Raw genomic sequence first — 24,064 nt, 5'->3', positions numbered from 1 at the left:
TACCTAGCATACACTTCTATAGAAAAGTATGTATATATATATATATAAACATCTATAAATATCTTAGCGAAATCATTTATACCATACTCCAAAGTATCAACTAGACACCATTTTTATGGTTAGATAAGAATTTAGATAACAGTTAACTCATAAATATTTAGTGGATACTTACAAACTAAAGAAATCAATTCTGGATTCATTTCCCATCCTCAGAATTCTTTCTTAAGGATTATTCTATCCATAATCCGTACGGTGGGTTTTGATATAGAAAGTAGAGCAATTACGAGAGTAATATTGAGGAAAATTTATAGAAATACATTCTAGGAAAGTGGAACATATAATTTTACCATTAATTAATTTTGAGGGGATGGAAATATCGGAATTTTTACGACGAATAGATAAAGGACTGAGATTAAGGATATTTTGAATATCATTTATATTATAGTAATTTTCATTATTTAATTTAAAAAAAAAATAAATAAATCGAAAAAATCTTCTTTGAATCCGCTAGATTTTTCAATATAGCATGTCGAGAATGGTCACCACACAATAGATCCATACTCCAGTATTGATCGGATCAGGGAACAGAAAAGATTTTTTAGACAATAAATATCAGTAAAATATAAGTAGTCTTATTACAAATCCAAGAGTTTTTAGAGATTTTAAACAAATTTGGTCAATGTGGGTGGAAAATAAGAAGTCAGATTGGAATGTAATACCAAGATCACAAATAGTAGTAACATTAGGTAATATAACATCATTGATTGAATAATTAAAGTTTATTTTATTTTTTGTACGGCAAAACATAATTTTTGAAAAATTAGAGACATTGACCTTTAATTTATTTACAATACACCAATCAAGAAGTCTATTTAAGTCTTCTTGAAATATCAAACAATCATTTACATAGGCTATATTATGATAAAGTTTCAAGTCATCAGAAAAATTTTTAAATTTACACGATTTGAAACATGTGTCGATATCGAATAAGAATATTAAAAATAACCAAGGGGATAAATATCCACCTTAAGGGTGTTAGTTACATTGCATTTAGATGATATATTACTACTTACTTAAACTTGTTGATGATGATTAACTAGATTAATTCAAACCATTTTAATAATTTCCAAAAAAGCCAATTTATTTTAATTTTTATATTAGAATTTCAGGTGTACAGTGTTAAATGCTTTCTGAAAGTCAGTGTAAATTACGTCAACCTGAAGACCTTTTTCAACTGGTCCAACTAAATCAGAATAGAAGCAGAGTAGATTAGTTTCAGTTATCCAGATTAAGAACATCCAGATCTAAAACCCTGTTGATTAGAACTGAATAAATTTTTAAATGCCAGAGATAAGATGGGTTCTAACAGTTTTTTGAAGAGTTTAGGTAAGGAAGAAAGTTTGGAGATCGGTATGAAATTAGAGATATTATTTTTAGGGCTGGACTTGTGTGCAGGAATAATGTAACTACATTTCCAAGATAAAGGATATAATCCACATAATAGAGACCAGTTGAAAAGGATGCGTATTGGCATTGATAGAGCAAATTTACATGATTTAAGGACAATTTCAGGAATTTTATCTGGACCAGGGCTACAATTAGTACTTAAACTGTCCAAGCCTAAAAATATTTCTGATAGTGAGAACTGTATATTTAGTAAGTTGATTACATCAGGTAACTGAGAGGTATTATTATTTGAATCTGGGGTATTCATAGATTAAACCAAACTAAAGTAATCTTTAAACAATTCAGTTATTTCAGGGTCATTCGATTTGCTAATATTATTAAGTTCCATAACAGATGGGATATTATTATTGTTTTTTAAGTTTTTAATGTAGCTCCAGAAAGTCTTAGGTTTGTTAGATAGATGTGATTGAATACTAATGATATAATCTCTATAAATTGATTTAGATTCTATTTTGTATTGAGCTCTTAGTTTGGAAAATTCGATATAGTATGAGTGATCATTTGTAGATTTAAATAATCATTGAAGACGTTTTTTTTTCGAAAATTATTTTTTTCAATTTTTTACTATACCATTTAGGGAAAGTGCTAGTAGTAATACAGGATTTAGGAATAAATAATCTTATTGAGTTATAAACTATATCATAAAATGTATCAACTGCTGAAGAAACATTAGGATGACGTAGAAGAACTAAAAACCAGTCAATGGAACATAAATATTTATTCATATCATTAAATTTACCAAGATAAAAATTATATTCATGATTTAATTTGTTTAGGTAGTCAGTAGAGATTATCTTAGGACCTATAATTTCAAGTGGATGATGTGCAGCATCAATATTTTAACAAATTGAAATGAAGTTTTAGAGACATTTAAGTTAGCATTATTATAGAATATTAAGTATAGAATGTTAGAACAGTGGTTTTTAGTAAAATTATGTTGAAATAAATGCAGGAATATGACTAGTTCTTTAATTAACTCAGATTTATTAGTCATCAAACCAGTAAGGATAGCATGATCATCAGAGTTATCCCAGTGTATACCAGATAAATTAAAATCACCGGCAAATATGAAGGTAGAATCAGGATGATCAGTGAATAGTTTTTCAATAGAAATGCAATGATTGTCATGCATTTCTAAAGAACTGTTGGGAGGAATATAACAGGAGTGTAAAATGATGTTAGTTCCGTTTGTGTTAATCATAATAGATAACTGTTCTCAACTAGAATCATTTGAAGGGTACTATAAGAGAGAAAACGCTTATGGACAGCTATATAAATACCACCGCCTTTATTATGAATACTATTATTAATATTACGATCAGCTCTAAAAATATTGTAGTTAATCATATTAAGCTCAGAGTCGTATATATCGTGAGTTAACCAGGTTTCAACGAGAATAAATAATCAAAGTGAGATAAGCTGGGCATATGTAATTGAACAGAGGATAATGTAGTTCTTAACTCACGAATATTTTGATATAACCCAGAAAATATTTTATGATTTGTTTTACATTTCAGATTTATAACATGAGTTTAATTACCTAAACTAGAATGATGACGACTTAAAGAATTATTTACAGAAGAGCTTCTTTGACGATGAATTAGTTTTTTTGAGTATTTTATTTATTGACAATCCGTACTTGAGGAGCACCGTTGAAATCCTATTATATGTATAGGATAATATGATATAATATACTTCATTTATGTTTAAATCAAAACACGTTCTTTAAAAAATATTATGTTTTGCTTATTTAAGATGAAAACGAGATTAATTAATAGTGATAATATTTAATTGTGTGGAACTTAGATTTATATTCAGACCTTTGTAATAAGCAAAAACATAGCTTTGTTTTTTAGGACGACTTGATTATTGTGATGTTTTCTAAAGGATATTATCTTTATAAATATTTACATTTCATTACAATCATACATCATTGCATATTTTGGTCTTTAAGTTTTTGTAATTCTCGTATGAAACCATTCTAATTAATATTACACAATTAGTTGTAATTGAGTTATGTAAGTTTGTACTTTTTTTTATAACCTAATGTTTTACTGTTTTGTCTGTTTATATTCTGTGTGTGTAAAAAAGATTTAATATCCATGTGGTCATGCGTACAATTCTAGATTGGCATTTAGGTATCCATTATCTCTTTTAGCTACTGATAATTTCAGTCGATTCCATACATTATAATATGTAATACGTCGTACCATATTAAAAAAATGTATTTTCCAAAAATTAATACATTTTAATTGTAGATTGTACACAAATATAACCAAAAATTGGAAAATGTAAAGTATTAAATGTTATTTAGAAAAAGTGCTTATATTTTAATTTTTAATTTTAAATATATTAATTTTTATAGATGTTACGACTAAATATTTAATAGGTATTCAATCACATATTTTAAGATTATTTGGAGTTGGTGCAGGAATTTACTAAACCCCTAACACCAATGACGCATGAGGGTTCTGTCATTGGACAGCCTACCCCCTCATAATATATCACCATGTAAATATTTTATTAAAAAATAAATATTATTTTATTATTGTTTTTATGTTACAAATTGCATATATTCTATTTAAAAAAACAAAATAAATAGTTTTTTATGGTAAAATAATAAATTTAAAAATATAAAGCAAGTGATGTAATAATAGGAAGATTGATTTAGATTCAGTATTAAATTTATATATCAGTGATATAAGTGAGCAAGAATATTTTTACTTTATTACAATTAATATTATAGTTAAAAAACAAAATAATATAAATTTAAACTTAATAAAAACTAAATTTTAACTTTTAAACTAAATTTTTACTTTTGATGTACTGAAATCTGAAACATTTGTAACACAGTGTAATTCATCTTGTTAAATTAATTTACTAAACCAATTATCAAAGTTTAGCTACTTGGAAATTAAAGAGACGTTTATATGAAAAGTTTCAACAACTATTTGCTAAATACAAAATTTAATTTTTAAATCACAGAAAATAACTATTCTTGTAAAGTAACATTTCTGAAGTATAGTTACAATTTGTTCATCTACACAAGTTTAAACATGTAATTCTCTCTCAAAATAAAGCATAAAAATAAATATGTAATGGTAAAATGTAAATTAAACGTAAAAAAATAAATTAATGACCAGATGTAAAATACAATAATAAAATACCAATATAGTTATGAAGTTGATGACTTGATGTATAAACTGAAGCGTATTGTTTCGAAATGTAAACTAAAATATTATATTACATTATGATAACATTTCTATTATTATCATTGCAATTTTGTACATTATTATTATGTTATAGATTATAATATTATACAATAGGTATCATGACCATAACCAAAAACAAATTTTGATGGGATGCAACTTTTTTTTTATTTTAGACACCTACCTACCGTATATTATTTGTTATTGTGACGTTCAAAATATAAAAACTCTTTATTCTCATTATTTTTGTTTTAATGAAAATATAAAATTGTTTTTATTACAAAATTTAACAAACAATATTCAGAGCTAACATTTTTTTTTTTTACTTTTTAAAAATTTTGGAGGAGTCTGGGTTTCTGAAAACCTCATCCAGTCACGGCTTTGTATAATATAATATATTACTACTATATTTTTTTTATTTCATTATTATTGTAATTAATTAACCCCGTGGCAATATAGGCCATTAGATATGGTTAGTTTAGTATTTTTGGTAATGTTTTCGCCTCTTAGAACCCTGATGGTCATTGGTCACCCATCCTAGAACTAGTGGCATCAAATGGTGCGTACACTCAATCACGTTGTGTGAATGATTGCAGCAATACCGCCGCGTCAAGTGCCCAAGTCACATAAATACTAATGTATATTTCTAATAATACTAATGTATAATATAATTATTTATTATAATTAGCTGATTATTTTGTATAATAACGCTGTTTTCTCAATCATGTTACCATTATTGGAATTTAGGATCGTCCACAATATTATTATATTTATCGAACAAGAGTGATGATGTTTTAATTTAGAAAAATATTACTTTAAACTATAAATCTGAGATAATTTATAAAATATAAAGATAATTCAAATATATAAATTACGATTTATGTACCCGAGTCATGAATAACTAGGTATAAATGTATAATTTTTAATATTTATATAGGCTCCAAGTTCAAATATTCTTAATTGAAAAAAGGAAAACTCAACTATTATTATAAAGTCGGTTATCCATATTATATTCATTATTGTATATTAATCTTGACAAATTATTTGTTTTCATATATTTTTATACGTTTTAACACTACATACGAGATTTTGTATGAATCTGTCACTTGGTAGTAACTAAATAGCGATAGTTATAATTTTTTGGAATTTTTCGTGAAAGAATAATATATCAGTAATGTAATAATAATATTTCATAAAATTGATGCTATGAAATATGATTTATTTTTTATACAAATATTTAATGTTGAGTTTAATCACAAAAAGCTATGATCCGATTGGCCGATATGTGTTATGGTACATAAGCTAGAGGCATATCTCTAACCTAACCAGCAAGAGGCATCAATTATATACAGTTAAACATCAGTGTCAACATATGAGGTCATAGGATCCGGTCGTTCATATTTCACCCAACCTCTCGATTTATCAATCAATCAATGCTTCAATTAGTCGATTGATGAAAATAAGTCAATTTGTTTGTTTAGTTAATTTTAGTTTGTTTGCCGTTTATACGTTGTGATTAGGGTTGCCATATTTGACTAGAGTCTCTTCTGGACGTTTTAGGAATTCTAGGATAGAGTGTATAAAAATACTCAATTTTGAAATAAAAATTAGAGCTCTTTATTTTAGATAAATTATCTGTTTATTTATTAAGGTTACATACAAAAAAATATTTTTAATTTATTGCAGAAGTACTTGTATGACTATACTTTTCAGAAGATTTTGCTTTTTTCAACAATTCTTTCTCCCCTTTAATAGATTGATAGAACTCTTGGCAAGTCATGTTATGATTAATTTGACACTGTAGAATTGACTCCAAGGTCTCTAGAATCAGGCGATTTCGTTCATCAGTCCACTGGGCCAACATTAATGAAAAAACTCTTTCCACTGTGGCATTGTGTGCAGGAATTGCAAACAAATACTCGCATAATTTCAACAGTTGGCATTTTCTTTCGTGATTTTTAGTTTATTTAAAAAATTAATATAAAAAATAACATTAACTATTACGATAACGACTTAATTGGATTTTAAAGTCCGCACCACGAGAGAACGCATATAGCTATCAGAGCGCTTCGGAGCACGCCGGTTTTGTCAGAAATTAATAAGTTGAACAAAAAATCTTTTTTATTTGGGATTTATGAATCGGGACATTTTAGTCTTTTATCGGGACATCGGGACAGAGAGCTCAATATCGGTGACAGTCTCGATATATCGGGACGGATGGCAACCCTAATAATTGTGATTGATGTGCAACGATTGTCTTTCGAATTAGTATTAAAACGCTCTTCATTTCTACAAACTTTGATTAACACTATATATGGCATATGGTACTATATAAATCGACATTCAAATACAATCAAAGTGTTATTTATAATTTGTAATATATAGTAAAACCTCCCAAGAACGGACCCACTGTAAGACGAAAATCTCCATAAAAAGGAAAATCACATTAATTTTGCATTTCCTATAGTTAATATATTGTAGTAACCCTAAAGGAAAATTCTATATTACTGAAAAATATGTTGAAACAGAGAGATTCCGATATAAAAAGAGGTTTTACGGCATATTAAATTATCAAAATAATATACCTAATAGCCCGTATTATAATTAATTTTACCTATACTACGTTACTAAACAACTATATAGGAATTTTATTTGAATTCAAGCAATAAATTGATATCTAAGTGTTTACATTTTTAAATATAAAATTATTTCGAAAAATTACGAAATTGTTTTTTCAGTTAAATATCAAGTTATACGGTATGCGGTCACTGGGCATAGCCTCACAGGTACTACAAGAATGAAACTACTGTATAACAAACTTCTATAACGAAATCGCCTGTTTAACGAAATATTTTTGACGATTAATCGTGCAAATTAGAACCAAATTCGCCATTTTCATTGCTGTCATAATTGAATATAAAATTTATTTTCAAACGTGAAAAATACTGAAATTTAATATTTTATCAATAATTCACTGTTATTGAATTCAAGGAAATCACTGCTGTTACGAATTTACTATTACATTTTTACGAATATATTATAATATAAATAACATTATTACGCATACCAACGAATGTTTTCCGTCATGTAAAATATCCAGAATCTTTTATTTTCAAGAAAAAATAATAATATCACAGTTTTAAGGGTACATTGTAAATTAATCCGTATACCAATTAAACTACCACTAAGTATGAACAGTTTACAGTTCACATTGCTATTGGCTCGTTTCGCTGCATTTCCAGAAGTAACTGTTACAATCTAAGCCATTTATACTAATTTTATTTAAATTATAATGCATAAGTACCTATATATTTTATCAGTGGTCTATATGGCTTAACAAATTTCACATTATCCTTTAATTGATATTTAATTGTTTCTGCTCCAGAACCTATCTAAAAAATAATAGGAAAATTCGTTTTAAGTCTTAAACATTCTATTCTCTAAAGCAAAAATAGAGTGTATAGATTTGTAGTGTTTTTGTTTTATATATAATATAATTTTTAAGTATCAAAATAATATTCAACGTAATCATAAGTTGTAGCTAACAATTCTCAATATTATGTTTTAATAATATTCGTCAAAATCTTTATGATTTTAAATCATCATATTTTAAATAATCCAACTGTGAATAATATTAAATATCTATATAGTATATACTACAATAAAATGGCGTATATTTTTGCTATACACGTGATAGTATTTTCCAAGATTCGATATCACTTCACCAGCACGAAGTATAATATGTAGGAATGTTTAGAATATATTTCACTCATTACATTCATAAAATTTAACATACATGTTATAAAGACCCATTGCTTGTTATATTGAATAATGATATTAGAGTGTACCTATATCTATTTGTGAAAAATCCATCTGTAATTTTGAAATTTTCTTAATTGGCCTAACTAAAAATATATTTATAAATCATAAATCATAAATAATATGCCACATACTCTATGAAGTGGTATGCATATAAATTAATGCTGCTTATCATATTATATACATAACATTAACTTAAAATTCTATTGGAAACATATGTATATACATGTATAAATGTACATGTATGTATATGTATACATTTTAAGTCCTAATTTAATAAGTTACTTGAAATTAATATATATAAATAAATAATAATTGTATGTATAGTAAAAATATATCAAAAAGATAATTTAAGTTATATTATTATATATCTTAATACAATATTATTTTCCCCAACTATTAACTATATCGTTTCACTTTTTTTTTTGAAAGGTCTAATTTTAAATGGAAAAATGCATATCTAACTAATAAATGAGCACACAATTTTATAATTCAAATTATTTATACTTTATTTATTTTTAATTGACATTTAGGTACGGCACATAGAAACAAATATTCATTAAAAAGAAAATCAAAATTGTCAATCAACGTCTATCCAGGAGTTACCTTCACATAAATATATACAGTTTTATCGTAACAATAGATTTATATAGGCTTACGAGAATATCTATAAATTGACAGTAAATATTTGGTAACTTCTGGACGGGTTATAATTAACAAATAATATAAGCTTATAAACATAATATAAAATTTTCACTTAAATCCAATTGGTACAATTAAAATTTTATGTAATAAAACAAACTGCCTAAAAAATTATCCTTATTATTTCGATTAAAATCAATAAAATCAACTTAAACTAAAAATAAAATTACCTGAGCTTTGTGGCATTAAATTTTATAGTGCAGTATGATTTTCAATTGATATTGTATGTAATATAACATGGACACAATCGTTTGTTTGTATGTTCAGATGTTATATTCATCCTATTGCCGTTTTATTTGTTTTCTAATTTATTGTTTTTTTAGTCTTTAAATGAGTGTTATTATAATTTTCCAATATTATTCATCATTAGTTTTTCTGTTTACAACTTTTATCTTTTTTCCAAATTCTTGTTGGTCATAAATTGGGGCGTTTGGGTAATTCTTTCTACTTGGACTTTTTATTACAACGGATGGATTTAATTGACTTTGTTTTAGTACTTGATTAAAACTGCTTCTGATGGTCGCAGTTTGTGATTCACTTTGTTCGCAATACGAACATTTATATGGTACTTGATAAGCCGACGGAAAAACAGGCTCTAACTTAGATGACAGTATTTCTTTTGATGCTACACTTCCTGCTCCACATGATGGATAAAATACTACTGGCACAAATCCAATAACAGCACCCTCAGGGAGATTGTTTAAGTCAAACGTTGGTTGCTGTTGTTGCAATAGATTGGAAGAATTATTATTTGTTGGGGGGACAAAATAGCATGGGCAAGATCCTGGGTTAGGCACAATTGGCAAAGGATAAGGAATTATATTGACAGGTGTCGAAGAATCTGGTGAAAGAGTACTAAATTGATCTTCATATGATATGGTACTGCTTGATTCCACTGAATTAATATTTTCAGGTGTCGATGATATTTTAGAGGTTACACTATACAACGGAGTACTGGATTCTGGTTTGCTTGATGATAAGACTACCTGGTTTGATTCTTGACCAAATTGATATGGTAATTTGGGTGCCTTTGTAGGACTATTCACGTATTGTGGAGTAAGTGAGCTAGAATATCCAGATGATCCTGACGATGGTCCTATTAATTCGTTTTTACCTAAATTTACGGACTTTTGACCATCGTTGAATTGAGGTTCATTTGGCACATTAACACGTATATCTATCAAACTAGGCGTTTTTGGATATTGCACAGTAGTTTGACTAGACTTGCTTGTATAACCCAATGTTGAAGTTGAAACGGGTGTAGTTATTTGAGGCGTTTTACCTTTGTTTTCTTTTGCAGGGTAAGTAAATTGTTGTTCAGGATAACCATTGAAAGAATATTGATTACCAGCTGGGTATACATTAGAATCAGGTTGACCTGAGTATATTTGATTTTGACCCGGGTACAACTCAAAATAACCATTGTAACCAGATGGTGAACTAGGTGGTGGGTAATTAGGAAGTGGTGCGTTGGGAGGTGGAGGTACTGGATAACCGGAACTTAAATATCCAGGATATTCATTTGGTTGCTGTGCTCCGTAGTCAGGAATATCTGGTCTTTGAGGATAGCTGGTAGGGTAAACATAGTTCTGACTCGGGTATGATGGTTGAGAAACAGGTTTATTTGGATAACCTGTTTGAGTTTGATCGATTGATGATGGATAACCATTAGATGGTGAACCTTAAAAAAAAATTATGTTGATTCATTATGGATTTAAAAGTGTATAGTTATTTGAATATTCACCTGATACACTTCCACTGCCTGAATTTATTGGAGATGAGCTGGGTTTTGGTAAAGTGGGATAAGAACCTGGGATTCCTGGGGTTCCTGGAGTTCCTGGAGTGCCTGGTTGACCGGAAAGGCCTGGTTGACCTTAAACAAAAACATGACTATGTTACACAAAAAAATTAATTTCGATTATTATTATTATTATTATTAAACCTTAATCGTAACCTTAATGGTCGAAATCCCTTAGTTATAATATATCTTACCAGTAGAACCGGGATATCCCGATGGATTAGGTTTTCCGTAGTCAACCGAAGTTTGAGGATTTTGACCAAATGATTGAGCTGGAATGCCTGGGAGACCAGGGATTCCTGGTTGTCCTGAAATATTTTTTTTTTTTAAATGCTTAAATTATATATTGCAAAATGCAGGTGAATAGACGAACAATTATCAAAACAAATTTTAATGATTTAGAAACTCAAACTATGAAAAATAAATACCAACTAGCAATTTAATAGAAAATAGGTAACTACATTTTATTTAAATTGTTTAGGTCTAAATTTAAGTTTAAACATACCTGGCTTACCAGGAGAACCTGGATATCCAGCAGGTGGGGGAGTAGGTTTTTGGTAAGGCGGTCCCGCAGGAAGGCCTGGTGTGCCTGGTGTACCTGGTGTACCAGGAGTTCCTGGTTTTCCTGGTTGACCTAAGATATAAATCACAGTTATAAACATCGTTTGTATCCAATTTAAATGTTTAAAGTTGATTAAACAGCTATTTGGATTTAGATAACATAACGAAGCAATTTTATTTTTAAATTCTTACCTATTAAGAATATTATTGCAACAGGTTTTTTTTTTCAAATTGTATTTACCTGAGCTTCCGGGGTAACCAGAATAAGATGGTTGAGGAGGATATGTTGGTTTAGCTGGGTATGTTGGTGGATTTGGTTTTTGATAAGACGGCTGGCTTGGTATACCTGGAGTTCCTGGTTGACCTAAAATTATATTTGACAAATTTTTACATAAAAAATACAATAAATTTATATTTCTTAAATATTTTTTTGTTAAGAAATAATTTAAAATTCTTGACACTTAAAGTTTTTTATGTGAATATCATAATTATTATTATATATATATTATGTACTTAAATTTTGAATTAATAAATGATGACATAAAAAAAAAAAAAAATTATTATTATTATTTGAATGAGTAAAACAAATATGAAATTTCAGAACAAATAAAAAATAAGTATTATTTCTTCAACTGTATTTGTGATGAATTATGAATTTGACCAATGAACCTTTTTTTTTTTGACAAATATTCACTTTTAACTAATTGTCCCAAATTATTATAGAATAAACACTTTTAGTCTTCTACAAAGTGCAGTTTTAAGCAACAGACAATTTTGTTTTAAATTAGATGAACAATACTAATGTTTCTTTTTTAAATTTTAAGTCGTAGAAATATAATAATGTTATGTACCTGGTAATCCTGGGGTACCTGGTTGACCTAAAACATAAATAAAAATGTGAAATATATATTACTATAATCATTCCGATTTCATTATTTCTACTGATTGATTATCATACAACTTTTCAAATATTTTTACCTGGACTTCCTGGATATGAAGAACTTGGATATCCCTGAGAGCTTGGTTTCACAGATTGATAATTAGGTGTTTGATTTAACGTAGAACCTGGATAAGCGGACCCTGGTGTTCCAGGTGTACCTGGTTGACCTTAAATAAAAAATTTAAACTCTTACTTTGACAATTATTTTTCAACTTATAGATTTTAGCAAAGTTAATTGATTTAAATATTAAATTAATCATTTTCGGGCATTCATAATACTATTCATAAAATAAAATATAAATTAATAATAAGTAGATACCTGGTAATCCTGGTGTTCCGGGTAATCCTACAAAAATCAAATTATATTAAATTATTGTTTTTAATCAAAAGTAAGAACAATATTATACTTAAACATTTTTTTTAAATTATTTTATTTATATTAACTTTAATTGTTTACCTTGACTTCCAGGATATGAAGATCCTGGATATAAAGTAGGATTTCCATATTGGTTAACGGAAGTTGGTTTTTGATATGAGGGTTGGTATACAGACCCAGGTAGACCTGGTGTTCCGGGTTGGCCTATAGAGATAAAAATGAATTTTATATTGATTAAGTTATTTTACGTAATTTTTTAATTCTTATTTTTATAATTAAACAATGTTGTAAATCATTAATAAATAATTAACAATGTTATATCAATCAAAATATTTTCCATATTTTGTATTTATTGTATATTATTATAGCATTTTTTATTAAATATTTACCAACATTTTTATACTAATTTTTTACAGGTGATAATATGTGAATAAAGTTACCTGGAAGTCCTGGAGATCCAGGGTATCCTGATTGACCTGAAAAATAAAAAATATTTTTAAATAAGTAAATAAATAAATCCTAATATAATAATACTGTGATGATGATTTCATAGATATTTTTATTGGTTTTAAATCTATTTTATTATATAGTATGTTTATTTGATTTTACATTTTTTGTTCCAATTCATAAATAAAATAATTTAAGTTGTACAAATTTAGAATAAATAGATAAACCATACAAATATTTAAAATAAGTGTAATATATATATTAAAATGTTTATGAATGAATCTTATTTAAAAACCCCATTTGTAATTCTAATTTTTACATATATTTGTTATTATATTACCTGGTCCAACGGGATATGTAGATGGTGGTGTGGGTTTCGGGTATGAAATTGTACCTGGTAATCCTGGAGCTCCTGGTAAACCTGGAGTACCTGGTTGACCTGAAAATATTTTATTTCTTATTAGGATATATTATGTAAAATAAAATACTTTGATCATTTAAACTAAATGTCTTTCTAATATAATACTTAATATAAACTTGTTAAAAATATTTATAAAAAATATTAATTTACCTGGGCTTCCGGGGTACCCTGAATTTGGTTTTTGATAGGTTGGTTGTGGTTTTTCAGACGGTATACTTGGTATAACTGATGCTCCTGGCTTACCTACATAGTTTTATTAAAAAGGTTGATATTAAATATTTATTATCATTTTATTCAAATTAAATATGTTATATAATATTATATTAAATAGGCATATACCTGGTAACCCTGGAGTTCCTGGCAGGCCTGGTTGACCTAGTAAGAAAAATAAAACAGATTATATGATATGAGTTTTTTACAATGCTATATTTTATATGATAGCGATATTGGCATTTTGAAGAAAATTATATAAATATTTTAAATATTTATCTATACCTGGGGTGCCTGGATAAGCGGATCCTGGGTATGAAGATTGCGGAACATAAGATCCTGGTTTTCCTTTAATCAAATAATTAGAAATTAGTAATTAGTAGTTTATTTTAAAGTTACCCTAACAGGATGATTAATTTATTAAATTTTTCGATCATATTTTATAATGTACCTATTTATTAATATTAATACATTATAAAATCACAAAATAACCAATTACAATTCGCATTTAAATATAGGTGTTTATGGATACACTAAATATAATTAAGCATATTGATTGTACTATACGTTCATTGTACATATAATATTATAAACAAATGTATTACTTGTACAATATAGGTACTAATACAACATAAACCTACTCAGCTACTCCACATTTAAAAAAAAAAAACTTCAAAGAACACTTAAATTATACATCAACTCTCGACTTTGATACACCTTACAAATATCTCACTCACTCCGAAAATATCAACTTAGAATTATGTTTCTAGTAGGAACTTATATGTTTATATCAAAATGAAGTAGGCCAATCTACCTATGTCAGTATGTTACACCACATGTTTAAATAGCATACAAATTATTTTAAAAAAAAAGTAATTAATTTACCTGGTAGACCGGGAAAACCTGGAGATCCTGGTGTACCTGGTGAACCTGGAGCTACAGGGTATGAAGGTTTCGGATAGGGTGAAGAACCTGATAATCCTGGGGTTCCAGGTTGGCCTAAAAATAATAACTATTACACTATATGCATATAAAAAAAATTTTAAACTCTGAGTTAAATCAATCATGTTACGTTAACAAACTAATTAATTTATGAATTAAAATGTAGATTTTTGTGTTATATTTTATATATATAATTTATACCTGGTAATCCTGGGTAGCCTGGTGTGCCTGGTGATCCCGGAGCTCCTGTTAAATAATTTAAGAATTACATTTTTTAAATTAAAAATTAGTTTTGATAAAGCCTTTCAAAGTACCTGATCCGCTAGGGTATAATGTTCCTGGGTACTGTGTTGGTTTTTGGTATGAACCAGGCAGACCTGGTGTTCCTAAATAAATAATTCATTTTGTTTATTAATTAATTACTATTATCGAAATAAATTTTAAACATATTCATGTACTTATTATTATTAATATTTAGGTATTTATTTTTAACTGTTATATTAGTTTTTAAAAAACATTTAATTATACCTGGTAATCCCGGTGAACCTGGTAACCCTGGTGACCCTAAATTAAAATTAAAAAAACATTTGATTAAAATTAAATATTTATTCATGTTAAATCGTTTATGAATTGCGATCTTAATAAAATTACCTGGACCACTTGGGTATGACGAGGGTCTGTTATATAAAGATGATCCTGGTGAACCTGGCAATCCAGGAGCCCCTATATAAAATAAATCAAATGTTATATTTACGATAATTTAAAAACACTTTATAAATACATTGTGTATAATTATTTATTTATTTTATTCTTTTCTGCATTGTTTGACTATCAAATAACTGTAAGCCTAAGCAAAATTAATTTAAAGTTAGTTAAATCAGTAAGTAATAAAATACCAACCTGGAATTCCTGGTGTTCCTGGTAAACCTGCCGAGCCTAAGTACAATTAAAAATATAATCATTTAATAATTTATACAATTGTTGGTCTACAATATTTTAAAATAATTAACAAATTACTAAAAAATCAATAATTTTTATAGAATTCAATTATATATGATCATGGATTTATTCATAAATAAATTATTCATAAAATAAAAGTTATTTATTTTAGATTAATAATTTTCTTTCATATTTACCTTGTGCACTAGGATAAGATGAACTAGGGTAAAGGGATGGTTGTTGATATGAAGGAAAGCCTGGAGATCCTGGTTTACCTATAAAATTAAAGTCAAAATATAATTTATTTAGCTTTTTTAAAAGGTACTATTTTTTTCAATATGTTATACAAATGTTTAGTTTAATATTAACCTGGTAAGCCTGGAGCTCCTGGGAAACCTGGGGAGCCTGGAGAACCTAAAAAATATTAAAAAACATTTTCAATATCATAATTTCTTTTAGCTATCTGCAGTATCATACATACAATTTAAAAAATTATATTCATGTATTGACATTATATAAAAAGTTTTATTTATCAAAATTAAATTTTTTAAAATAACTTTTCTATAATCCTAATTCAAAATATTGAAAAATTTGTGAATTATATTTTTTTAATGGTTTTTAAATCAAACATCATATAAATAAAAATTACCTGAGCTCCCGGGATAAGTGGATGTCGGATAAACTGTTGGTTTTTGATAAGATGGTAAGCTAGGTAGTCCTGGGCTACCTGTAGCACCTAAAGAACCTGATGGCCCTTGTGGTCCTAGATAACAAAACAAAATATACTATTATTTTAGTTCTACTGAAAATTTGAAGTAAAGTAAAAAACTATTATTATAAACAATATATAATACAATTTGTATTCATTATTGCAAAAACAGTTAATTGAAATACTCGTGAAATTAATATGCATGTGATGGTTTCCAAATTCTTTCCATATCAGGCAATCACCATTTTTTTCTTTCTATACTCTATCCCAAAAAAGAATAATCAGTCGGCCGACCGGTTATCGTTCATTTCCGCGCATCTCCAACCAACTACAAGTTATATAGGGCTGATTTAGGTAGGAGAAAGTTGGCCTTGGCGCTGCCATAATGCTCAGTCTACATGCGCGAAAAGTGATTATTCTCTTTTGGGATGGAGTATAGTCAATTTGCTTTGAAAAACAACTCGTGACCGTGGTTTAAAAATATAATGATTATTGATTTATGGTCGGTACTGACGAGTTTCTCAAATTCCAAAATTTGACCCCCCCCCCCCCCCCCCACCGACCCTAGATATAATTGAACATAGTAATCAAGTGAAAAGATGATGGAAGTACACTATTTTGTTTTCTCTCTCTAATTTGCTATTTTACTATGATATGAATGAGACAGAGTGAGAGAAAAAAAATAATGAATTTAAAGTTAATATTAATATAAAGTAAAAAGCTTAATAAATAATTAAACATCATTTAACTATACATATTTATACCTGGAGGACTAGGATAAACTGAAGATGGACTTCCCGGTAATCCTGGTTGACCTGGTTGACCTTGATTAAATACATTATAATTATACTCACATTAATAATTAAATCAAAATACAAAATTGAAAAATATAAAATAATTAAAATAAATTGTATCCATTTAAGTTACCTGGGAGTCCTGGAGACCCTGGGGATCCTGGGAATCCTGGGGATCCTAATAAAAAAACAATTAAATATTAAAAATAAAGATATATTAAAATATTAAAATTGAATTTTGAACACAGTAAGTTGTAAAATTACCTGGTTTTGGGTATGATGATAATCCTGAACCTGGTTTGCCTGGAAAAAAATCAAATTTGAAAAAAATTTAACTATTTTAACAGATTTTTCCAATCTGATATAAAATTAAACAGATTATACGGTGCAATTTTTAAAAATAATTTATAATTCACACTACAAGTTCACTTGGTAATTATAATATGAACGTTCAAGTGGTGTATTATGATGTAAGTTTGTATGAATTATTATAATAATTGTACCATATAGAAATCGGCTGAGAAGTGATAATGCAACTATAATCACTTTCATGGAGCTAAACGACTATGTAAATTAGGTATTTGCTGGATCTTTTTAAAGTTGTTTTTACTCTTTTATGACCTGAATTCAGAATAATTACAACTACTTTTTTTAAGGGCAGTAAGAAGCTGAATCAATATTCGTGGTCAGCAAATACATCTGGATACTTTTTGTAAAAGCGATTTTAGGAAAAACCATTTTTTTTAACCATACAATTCATTTAATTTCAAACTAAGAATTTCTTAATATTACCAGGTAATCCTGGTGATCCTGGTAAGCCTGGAGATCCTGGTGAGCCTGGAGAGCCCGGTGTGCCTGGATAGCCAAATGATCCTGGAGATCCTGAACCTGGGTATCCGAGTGATCCTGGTGTGGTTGGATATCCTGGTTTACCATGTGAACCTGGGAATCCTGGTGAGCCAGGAGATCCCGGAACTCCTGGTGAACCCGGAGATCCTTGTGAACCAGGATAACCAAATGATCCAGTAGATCCTGATCCTGGGTAACCAAGTGATCCTGGGGATCCTGGTGTGCCTGGTGAGCCTGGTGAGCCCGGTGAGCCTGGTGTGCCTGGATAGCCAAATAATCCCGGAGATCCTGATCCTGGGTAACCAAGTGACCCTGGAGATCCTGGTTTGCCTGGTGAGCCTGGTGAACCCGGTGAGCCAGGTGAGCCTGATGTGCCTGGATAGCCGAAAGATCCTGGAGATCCGGTTCCTGGGTAACCAAGTGATCCTGGGGATCCTGGTGCACCTGGTGATCCTGGTGAACCCGGTGAGCCTGGTGTACCTGGATAGCCAAATGATCCCGGAAATCCTGACCCTGGAGATCCTGGTTTGCCTGGTGAGCCCGGTGAGCCCGGTGAGCCGGGTGAACCCGGTGAGCCTGATGTGCCTGGATAGCCAAAAGATCCTGGAGATCCTGTTCCTGGGTAACCAAGTGATCCTGGGGATCCTGGTGCACCTGGTGATCCTGGTAAACCCGGCGAGCCTGGTGTGCCTGGATAGCCAAATGATCCTGGAGATCCTCCTGGAGATCCTGATCCTGGTTTGCCTGGTTTGCCTGGTGAGCCTGGTGTGCCTGGTGTGCCTGGAGTGCCTGGATAGCCAAATGATCCTGGAGATCCTGTTCCTGGGTAACCAAGTGATCCTGGATATCCTGATACCCCTGGTGAACCTGGTGATCCCGGAGCTCCCGGAGCTCCTGGTGAACCCGGAGATCCTTGTGAGCCAGGGTAACCAAATGATCCAGGAGATCCTGATACTGGGTAAACAAGTGATCCTGGGGATCCTGGTGCACCTGGTGATCCTGGTGAGCCTGGTAAGCCTGGTGAACCTGGTGAGCCTAATGCTGGATAGCCAAATGATCCTGGTGATCCTGACCCTGGTGAGCCTGGGGAGCCTGGTGATCCTGGAGAGCCTGGAGAGCCTGGTGTTCCTAACCCTGGGTAGCCAAGTGATCCTGGAGAGCCTGGTGATCCTGGAGAGCCTGGTGATCCTGGGGAACCTGGAGATCCTTGTCCTGGATAACCAAGTGATCCTGGAGAGCCTGGGGATCCGGGTGATCCTGGTGAGCCTGGGGATCCAGGTGATCCTGGGGATCCGGGTGATCCTGGTGATCCTGGGTATCCTGGTTTACCGAATGAACCGGGGGATCCTGGAGATCCACCAGATCCTGGATAGCCACCAAATCCTGGAGAACCACCATATCCAGGGGAACCTGGTGATCCTGGAGATCCAGGTGATCCTGGAGATCCTGGTGATCCTGGAGATCCTGGAGAGCCACCAGATCCTGGAGAGCCACCAGATCCTGGAGAACCTCCATATCCAGGGGAACCTGGTGATCCTGGAGAACCGGGAGATCCTGGAGAGCCACCAGATCCTGGAGAACCTCCATATCCAGGGGAACCTGGTGATCCTGGAGAACCGGGAGATCCTGGAGAACCTGGAGATCCTTCAATAATATAATTTTGTTTCAGAATATTTATTTTTGTTTTACCTAGTGGCATATCTAATACAGTTACCATTAAAAATATTTTTACATTATAATAATTATACTTAATATAAGTTTAAAATACTTCTATGTATAGTTTCGAATTTTAGAATTTTAAAGTAGTTAATTGAATAAATTTAATGAAACTGAAAACAAAAAATGTTTACTGTATTTTAAAAATTTAATATTTAAAAAATAATTAATATTTAAAACTATCCAAATTATTATTTTGGATATTATCATTTATTAAATTTTAAAAATCGATATAATAAATTACCAGGTGTACCTGCTGCTCCTGGTTGACCAATTCCAACAAAACTAGGGTATCCTGATGAGCCTGATCCACCCAATTGACCTGTACCTTGAATTGGACGTCCTCCTCCACAACCTTTTGGGAAATAAAGATCACCCCACGCTGTTACCACTCCATGGTGTCCATGATGTTCGTGTTCAGAACCACCTTCAGAACTTTCATTAGCTTGATTTTCATCTGCAGGGTCATGTTTATGATGGAATATTTCTACAGATTCACCTGGCGTGACAACTCTATATCCCCAGCCATCAGATATATAATGAGTTGCTTGTAATTTTCCTTCTGGGTCTACATATCCGTAGCAACCATATGTGAATCCATCTGGACCTTTATTTTCGTGATGGAATTGACCATTTGGACCTACTTCGTAGCCGAATATATAGGCCACTATCAAATGTAAAAAAAATGCTGTAAAATATATTATCAAATAATATATGGCTAAAAAAATACATACTGGTATCGAAATTTTGCTCATGGTATTGAGTTTTGTTGCTATCTTCAATGTTAAGCACCACTTCCAAATCATTTGGGTTAGTTTGCTGAGAAAAAGCCAACTGAATCCCAAAAATTGCGAACAGTATTAAACACATCTAAAATGAAATTTAATGTTTTATTATAGATATTAAGAGCTATTGAAAGTTTGAATAAAACTTAGCATAATACAATATCTGATTGGAAAGTTTTTTTTTTCGAACCTCAAAAATACTAGCAATATAAATGTGTCTCATTACCATTGAATTAAATATTTCATTCAATTTCACAATCTAGGTATAGTGTGCAATGTATAAAACTTTTAATAATTTAAATGGTTTATTAAATTTCTAAAAATTTAAAATATGTTATTTATGTTAAGTAAATTATATTTTAACTACATTGATTTAAAATAGAAATATTGCAAATTGATAAATTTTAAATGGAAAAATTTGTTTAGATGATGGTTTAAAATTTAAATGTCGTACCCATTAAATATGTGTAAGCATTAATGAATTATAACGTACCATTTTTGTATCATTTTTATACCTATTATATTGGCTATATTCCACATTACCCGTAGGCCGTATCATATAATATAATATATTCATAATAATATACAAGATTTAACAAAATTGATAATTTTTGAATATCACATGCTTAATGTTTGAAACTGCAGATTCATTACATATTAGTTATATATTTATCCCAATCAAGATATAAAATATAAATTTATTACCATCTTAAAGTAAAACAGCAATACCAACTATACCAATAAAGACGTTTTGATGTATTGAACGCGTATTGAATAGTCTTCCGATAGGTTAGGTTGCTTTATATTTTACAAAGAGTTCAAAGACGCTAAGTAGATTTGCTTTTAATTCGATAGTAATACACAAATATGCACATTTTTTTGTCTATCTAAAATTTAATGCTTAACTAAATTATTAAAACCATAAGGCTTTTAATATAAAAATAATATATATATATTTATATATTATTCTATGTATACAGCTGCGAAAAATAATGTATGTTTTTTTGAACTCGGCGCATATACCTAAAAAAAATAGTTATTTCTTGCAATTTTGCCAATGAACGTTAAACTGTTATTTTTGTCGCGATTCCAACGAAGTGTAACCGTAGTTGTTCTTCAGCACAAGACAGAATTCTAAAAATTATAATCGTGTTGGCATTTTTGCCCTACATTTGTTCACTGTGAGAACCTACTGGTCGAATTCATCACACGAGCTAGAGCACTCGTAATCACCACTTAGAAATTCAACTCAGACTATAGTGCATTCGCATGGTGAATTACCTACCTATATTTTATTGAACCGTCATAAAGGTGCGCTCAGTGTACTGTTACTTATTATACTTATTATAGGAATATTCGTATTAAAATATAATATTGTTCGGACAGCGTCAGGGTTTGAATTTATCCGAAACATAATAATAATGCACTATAGATACGTAGTTGAATAAATTACGTTATAAAAATGTTTTTTCATTTTATGTTATTCATATAAATAGAATAGAATATATTATTATAACAGAAATAATGTTCAACGTACCTATGTCCGTATATTAGGCACTTCATAATATACCTAATATAATATATTAGTTAAATCATTTTAATATAAAATTTAAAATGTGTATATTTTAAAGGAGTTTATACAGACTAATAGACTTTGGTTTACCATGCCATATAATAGTAATTATATTTCATATATTAAATTTAAAAAAAAAATTCTTAAATATATTTGGCATGTTCACTAACTGAATTACATTTACTGCAGACTTTTTAAATATTCAACATACAGTATGTAAATCCTGGTACTTAGTGAATCCTGAATTTTATTTTTATTTTTTTTCCCTTAAGTTATTTAAGTAATTTTATAAACAAATATAAATTATAATATTATAATAACACTTGGCGAAGAAAACTTCAAAAAAATATATATATATATAATATATATGTATATAATATCTTCATTAACATATGATTAGCAAAATTAATGTAAAAAAAAAAAATCTCTTGTTCATAATATAATTCACATACTCCCTCTAATGGTAAACATAATGTTTCCCTATAGTTTAACCTAATAAAAAAGAAAAAATATAACGTTATAAGTACCTAGTATAAAACGGTTTTAAATCGTAACGATTGTAGCATTATTAATTATATATTATAAACATAATTATATACAATAGGCACCTAAATATGATATATACTTATGTCATATATGTATTATATACACTATAAACATAACATATATACTCGTATTATTTATGCTGACTAGCCCCTCATATTTGTCACAGATTTATTATTGTAAGGCTATGGTCAAATATATCAATAATAAAAGTTCAGTTCTCTGAGATTACCAGCATGGATTCTTAGGCTACAAGACAATCCAACTTGCAGTAAACCTTTAGTTAAAAACTTATAACATTGCTTTAAATAAAACAATAAACAATGATTATATCTAAATTGAATTCTCGCTATATTTAAAGTCTTATAAATATATTATGTACCCCTGACTACGGTAATTATATCTGTAGGGTCATAAGATTATATGACTCTAGATATCTCATATTTAACTGATCATCCCCCCCTCCCAACCACGTTACAAAATATACAATTTTTATTAGAAAACATAGTATATTTATGATTATCTATATTAAATAGGTACTTGTAATATTGTATAACAATAGTTGTATACCCATTTTATATGCCCATACATAACATATTTTGGCCTCAAGATTTTGCTAAAAACTCAAAAATACACAAAAAAACTATAGAGATCTTTAAAGAAATAATCTATCTTATCCATCTGACCATCTATACCTAATATCCTCGAGGTGCCAATTATTATATCATATGAATAACATTCAACGTATTAAACTTATATTTGTCGGTAGACCAATTTTGGAGAAATTTTCTTTTCCTAATCTCACCCTATTTATTTTAAAGTAATACCAAGGTTGACAATAAGTTACATATTTATTCTATAGTAGGTGCAGCGATTTAAACCGAATCTGATCATCGCATTTATTAATTATTAAGTACCCAAGCTGGATAAATGTAAACAAAACGTAAATACGTTTTCCATCAGTAATGGGCAGAAACTAATACCTAGTTTAGTGGTATAAAATATAATATATATATATATATATATATATATATATATATCATGGATATTACGTTAAAAGAAAAATAATTAATTTTATAACAAATATTGTCAAACGTAGCTATAATCGTTAATACTTTCTAAATTAAAAAATACTGTATACTATTTAAGTAAAACTGAGCAACTCTATAAATGTGTTTATTTAATTTTAAAATAATTTTAAAAAACCCTTAATTTGTAGTGATTATACCTATATATTTTGTACAAAAAAATTTAAACATATTTT

At 29.4% G+C, this 24,064-nt stretch overlaps 1 protein-coding gene across 4 annotated transcripts in view; it reads right to left on the bottom strand.

Annotated features, from left to right (window-relative positions):
- Positions 1-8,978: 8,978 nt before the first annotated feature.
- LOC107173448 (uncharacterized) overlaps positions 8,979-24,064 on the bottom strand; it is a 33,072-nt gene continuing 17,986 nt past the window's right edge. The window contains exons 2-30 of one of the 4 annotated variants that reach the window (XM_015523995.2): positions 20,634-20,769; positions 20,144-20,566; positions 18,127-19,827; positions 17,599-17,637; positions 17,468-17,512; positions 17,305-17,364; positions 16,481-16,594; positions 16,201-16,245; positions 16,029-16,106; positions 15,793-15,828; positions 15,544-15,615; positions 15,421-15,456; positions 15,207-15,278; positions 15,094-15,138; positions 14,836-14,949; positions 14,236-14,298; positions 14,080-14,115; positions 13,891-13,983; positions 13,660-13,758; positions 13,313-13,348; positions 12,954-13,076; positions 12,816-12,842; positions 12,535-12,663; positions 12,408-12,434; positions 11,798-11,920; positions 11,501-11,629; positions 11,190-11,303; positions 10,942-11,070; positions 8,979-10,878 (exon numbers count right to left, since the gene is read on the bottom strand). In XM_015523995.2, coding sequence (XP_015379481.2) covers positions 9,554-10,878; positions 10,942-11,070; positions 11,190-11,303; positions 11,501-11,629; positions 11,798-11,920; positions 12,408-12,434; positions 12,535-12,663; positions 12,816-12,842; positions 12,954-13,076; positions 13,313-13,348; positions 13,660-13,758; positions 13,891-13,983; positions 14,080-14,115; positions 14,236-14,298; positions 14,836-14,949; positions 15,094-15,138; positions 15,207-15,278; positions 15,421-15,456; positions 15,544-15,615; positions 15,793-15,828; positions 16,029-16,106; positions 16,201-16,245; positions 16,481-16,594; positions 17,305-17,364; positions 17,468-17,512; positions 17,599-17,637; positions 18,127-19,827; positions 20,144-20,566; positions 20,634-20,769 — 5,469 coding nt within the window. In that variant the 3' untranslated portion in view covers positions 8,979-9,553. The remainder of the gene's footprint in view (positions 10,879-10,941; positions 11,071-11,189; positions 11,304-11,500; positions 11,630-11,797; positions 11,921-12,407; positions 12,435-12,534; positions 12,664-12,815; positions 12,843-12,953; positions 13,077-13,312; positions 13,349-13,659; positions 13,759-13,890; positions 13,984-14,079; positions 14,116-14,235; positions 14,299-14,835; positions 14,950-15,093; positions 15,139-15,206; positions 15,279-15,420; positions 15,457-15,543; positions 15,616-15,792; positions 15,829-16,028; positions 16,107-16,200; positions 16,246-16,480; positions 16,595-17,304; positions 17,365-17,467; positions 17,513-17,598; positions 17,638-18,126; positions 19,828-20,143; positions 20,567-20,633; positions 20,770-24,064) is intronic. The other 3 variants (XM_015524012.2, XM_015524003.2, XM_015524020.2) reach the window with 3 other exon arrangements.

Source organism: Diuraphis noxia, unplaced genomic scaffold (genome assembly GCF_037042655.1).
Source record: "Diuraphis noxia isolate RWA-SAM2 unplaced genomic scaffold, SU_Dnox_SAM2 contig0003, whole genome shotgun sequence".
Lineage (NCBI taxonomy): Eukaryota > Metazoa > Arthropoda > Insecta > Hemiptera > Aphididae > Diuraphis > Diuraphis noxia.
Note: the sequence above shows the minus strand (reverse complement) of the source record. Positions and strands in the feature narration are given on the sequence as shown.